Source organism: Camellia sinensis, chromosome 6 (assembly GCF_055761805.1).
Source record: "Camellia sinensis isolate YWXY chromosome 6, ASM5576180v1, whole genome shotgun sequence".
Lineage (NCBI taxonomy): Eukaryota > Viridiplantae > Streptophyta > Magnoliopsida > Ericales > Theaceae > Camellia > Camellia sinensis.
Window position 1 is genome coordinate 98,128,156 of NC_138966.1, and position 4,514 is coordinate 98,132,669.

A 4,514-nucleotide genomic window follows, 5' to 3' on the forward strand; every position below is an offset into this window, starting at 1 on the left:
TCAACCCGCAACCGCCCGCTGTGCGGTTTGCGGTTTGTGCGGATAGGGTTTGCAAATGTACGGGCGGTTTGCGGTTTACACTTTTTTCTTTAAAAATTAATTTGCGATCTTTTTTTCCAGCGAATTTAGGCATCAGATTCATTTTATATATTTGTGATAACAATTTTTTGATGAGTTTACAAATAAAAATTGAATATCAATGCATTAAATGAAAGTATCCAAAACAAAGAGACCCTACACTAGCATTTTTGCCATGAAAAAAATGTATATCAATGCATTAAAGGTTGTACTCAATTAGAATTGCCAGTTCAGTAATCAATAATCAAACTATAAGTTTTATCGACCATTAGAAGGAAAATTTTATTAGGAAAAAGTGGATGAATCACCAATGAAAATCATATAAGAAACCAAGTTTAGGACTTGATAATTCTACGGCATTAAGAAAGTTGAGAAATACTTAAAAATAAGGATCCTAGTGTCATAGAGAATATAATGGTGCTCCTGTAAAAGTTACAAAGTTGGTATATAAAAAAAAAAATAATAATAATAATCAAAGTGTGGGCGGTTTTTGCGGGTTGCGGGTTTAAACCGCGACCCGCCCGCAACCCGCAAATTTGTCATATTTCAAACCGCATCCGCCCGCATTATGTTTGCAAAACTGCCCATTTATATGCGGGTTGGACGGATTGGACGATTTGAGCGGTTCGGATAAACCGTTGCCCACCCCTAACTTCTACATACAATTTGGTGACATAAAGAATATCCCAGAGTGAAGAGACGAAAAAAACAATCGAAAGTAAAAATTTGATCACGAGAGACCAATAAGAACTTATACAAAAAATTATTGAAAACATCCATTCCGAAATCAATTGATAGATAAGAGTATCAATCCAATAGAACATTTGAAAAGAATTTAAGAAGATGGGCCCGCATTGGACCAAAGAAAGGACGGTGGGCCATCAAAATTAATGATATATACATTTTTAATAAGTAAATTTTTAAATTTTAAAAAAAAATTAAGTAAGTTTTATAATTTTACCATAATTATATTGAGTTATGTTGAGATTTTAATTTATATGATATTTTACTCATTTCATCAATAATTTATTAGTTATATTATATAGATGAAAAAAAATTATATTACCATCATTTTTACAAAAATATATACTTTACGTTGTTTATTTTTATGTTTTCGTATCATTTATATTAGTTTTGGTCTATTTAAATTTAGTAAAAAGTAGATCAATATAATTATATCATAATTGTGAAATTTACTATACTTTTTTGCAAACTTGAGGGAAAATCAGTGTAATTTATTCTTTTAAGATGTATTTTGCTGATTTAAATATGTGTAGTCAGAAATTCATGTCTCGTTTGGTATGCGAGTGTTTTAGCTTAGAAGTTAAAAAATTATTAAAAAAATCAAAAAACTTATAACAAATACTAAAAAGTTAAATATTCATTTTTTTTCTTTACTTTTTGCATATCTTTTTCTAAAAAACTAAAAAAGATTCTAAATATATCAATTTTTTTTACCTTTTATTTTAGACAAAAAAATAAAAAAATTATTAAAAAACTTATTCCCAACCTAGGCTTATTCTTTTTCAAAATGGAGAGGAAAAATATGAAACTACCTAGAAAAAACAGCTTCAAAACACAACACATGCAGCAACACATAGCTCCATCAGCAGCTGCGCCCACTAATACAAGCTCACTCTTTTGCGCCTCCATCCCAGCATCAACCATGATAGCTTCTACCTAGATGTCTCTCATTTTATCTTTATCTTTCTAAATTCTCGTGCTCTCTCTATTATTTATTGTATATTTGTACTAAACACTAATATATTTCCATTATCCGTGAAGTTTCTTACGAAAGCTTCATAGGAAACCTCCCCCCACACCCCACCCACCTGTTCATGCACCAAAACACCTATATATACTCTCACTACCCCTCACTCTCTCTCCACTCAATTCAAAAATCTCTCTCTCTCTCTCTCTCTCTCTCTCTCAAACTTTCACTCTTCCTAGTCTTTATAGTAATATATCGCCAAATGGGTATCTCTCAATTTGCCAAAATGAATTCATTTCTAACTGTTCTTCTAGCTCTTATTCAGCTAAGCTGTTTCAATGTGTGTTTTGGAGCAAGAAAACTTACTTCTCTTTACCAACCACCACCTATGGCTTTAACATATCACAATGGAGCTTTGCTAGAAGGAGACCTCCATGTAACCATTCTCTGGTATGGGAAATTCTCACCTGCCCAAAAATCCATTGTTGTTGATTTTCTTCTCTCTCTTGACCGACAACAAAAACAAAATGTTGTGTCCTCCGCACCTTCAGTCTCTCAGTGGTGGCAAACCATTGAAATCTACATGAAAAAAGCTGGGAAAAAAGAGACCCATGTAGTCCTAGCTAATCAAGTCACAGATGAGAACTGTTCAATGGGCAAAACCTTACAAAGATCACAACTTTCTGAGTTGGCTCACCGGGTCAACTCAGAACCCGGTGGGCTTGTCCTGATTCTCACAGCTGATGATGTCGGCGTTGAGGGCTTTTGCATGAGTTGCGGATTCCACGGGTCGGACTCTCAAGATAAATTGGTTTTTATCTGGGTCGGTAACTCGGTGACTCAGTGCCCGGGTCAGTGCGCGTGGCCATTTCACCAACCCATTTACGGACCACAAACCGCCCCACTGGGTGCACCCAATGAGGATGTCGGGGTCGACGGCATGGTCGAAAATATTGCCAGTCTTTTGGCCGGAACTGTGACGAACCCATTTGGAAACGGCTACTTCCAAGGCTCGGCTGATGCGCCAGTAGAGGCAGCTTCGGCTTGCCCTGGGGCGTACGGTAAGGGCGCATACCCGGGTTACGCTGGAGAGCTGTTGGTGGATTCAACAACTGGTGCTAGCTATAATGCGCTGGGTGAGAATGGGAGGAAGTATCTTTTGCCTGCCTTGTTTGACCCTAACACTTCTCAGTGTTCAACAATAGTGTGAGTGTCTATTCAAAAAAGACACATTGTATTTTCTCTTGTGGTACTAGTTGTGTACATGTATGTGTGTAATTAATCTAAAAAAGCTCTAATATTAGATTCATATGTAGTGTTAAACCATGTTTGATTTTTACAATTTTTTTTGATTGTTTTTACATGATTGATACTTTTAAAGTTAACAATATTTCACAATTGGGGAAAAAAGACCTAAGCCTTGGAAATGAAATAATTTTACCTGTTAAGAAACATTAGACTTCATTACTAAAAGATACTGATAATACATGATCATGAAGTACGAGTTTTCAAAAAATTCGTTGGTTAAAATAGTCCTGAAAATTTTTATTCATTAATATATTTTCTAAGTGTTTTTTATTATTTTTTTTTCAACTTTTGTATTCCTAAATTTACCGAGTACTTAAAGGCTCTATTTGGTTCTTGAATTTAGGTAAGAATTTAAAAATGGAAAGAAAAATAGTGTATAAAATGTAGTTATATTTTATTTATATTTTACTTATTTTTTTTCCCTTTGCAAATTCCTTCCTAAATTCATAAACCAATACCACAGTGTAAAAGTGGATTACATAAGTCTATTTGTTAGCTCCTTGATCTTGTTCACTATTATTAGAGCGTTGGGTGCCTCTATTTAAACACAACTTTTCATTTCAAGACACACCATTAATTAGTTTATTTTTTATTATAATATTAACTTAATGCAAAATGACCACAAACGACTATGCCTTTCATCCATGAACCCTAACCTAACCTATTGACCCCACCACCACTAGCCAACCATCACCGATTGGCCAACAACCACACTTTACCACCACCACCGCGACCGCCGCCACCTCTCCTTACCGTCACTACTCTGTTCCCCTCTCTTTACAACCAGCACCATCGCAGCTCCTTCGACGACCTCCACATTATTGACCCACGATCTTTCTTTTTCTTCTTCTAGCACGACTGCTGGTTGTGGGTAGGGTTAGGGTTGAACAAGAATGAGAAATGAAGAACGGTTACAGTAGTGCGCCGACGGCAAGGTTTGTACGTAGCGGCTGTTGGCGAAAACGAAGGTTTGCAGCGGTGTGTAAGTGGCAAATTTTGTAGCAACTGTCAGTAACAGAGAGGTTTGGATTGTTGTTTCCTTAAACAGTGGTGGTAGGGGCGAAGATAAGGGTTGCGACATGGAGGGGAGATGGGTGGAGGTCGGTGGCTGACTGCCAGCGATGGGCAATGGTTTGGGTTAGGGTTATAGTTAGTTGGAGAAGATCATGGTGGGGTGTGTGAGTAAGGGCAAAGATGAAAGATTGTGGTGTGTATTGAGTAAATTTTTTATTTATCAAATTATTAAAGATGTGTCTTGAGTAGTGGTGTGCTTTAAGATGAAAAGTGGTGTGTAAATAGAGGCACTCTAGAGCATTTGGTGCAATTTTTTTTTATAGCTTATAAGGCAAAGATGAAGTGCTTTATTTTTTATTGTCTAATTATCAGCTTTTTATTTTAAAAAAATACCAAATAAAAG

At 35.8% G+C, this 4,514-nt stretch overlaps 1 protein-coding gene across 1 annotated transcript; it reads left to right on the forward strand.

The window, feature by feature from the left end:
* Nucleotides 1-1,967: 1,967 nt before the first annotated feature.
* Nucleotides 1,968-3,098, forward strand: LOC114295301 (protein PHOSPHATE-INDUCED 1). Its single transcript, XM_028239527.2, has one exon. It carries the CDS (start codon nt 2,052-2,054, stop codon nt 2,997-2,999), a length of 948 nt encoding a protein of 315 aa, XP_028095328.2. The 5' UTR covers nt 1,968-2,051; the 3' UTR covers nt 3,000-3,098.
* The last annotated feature ends 1,416 nt before the right edge of the window (nt 3,099-4,514 follow it).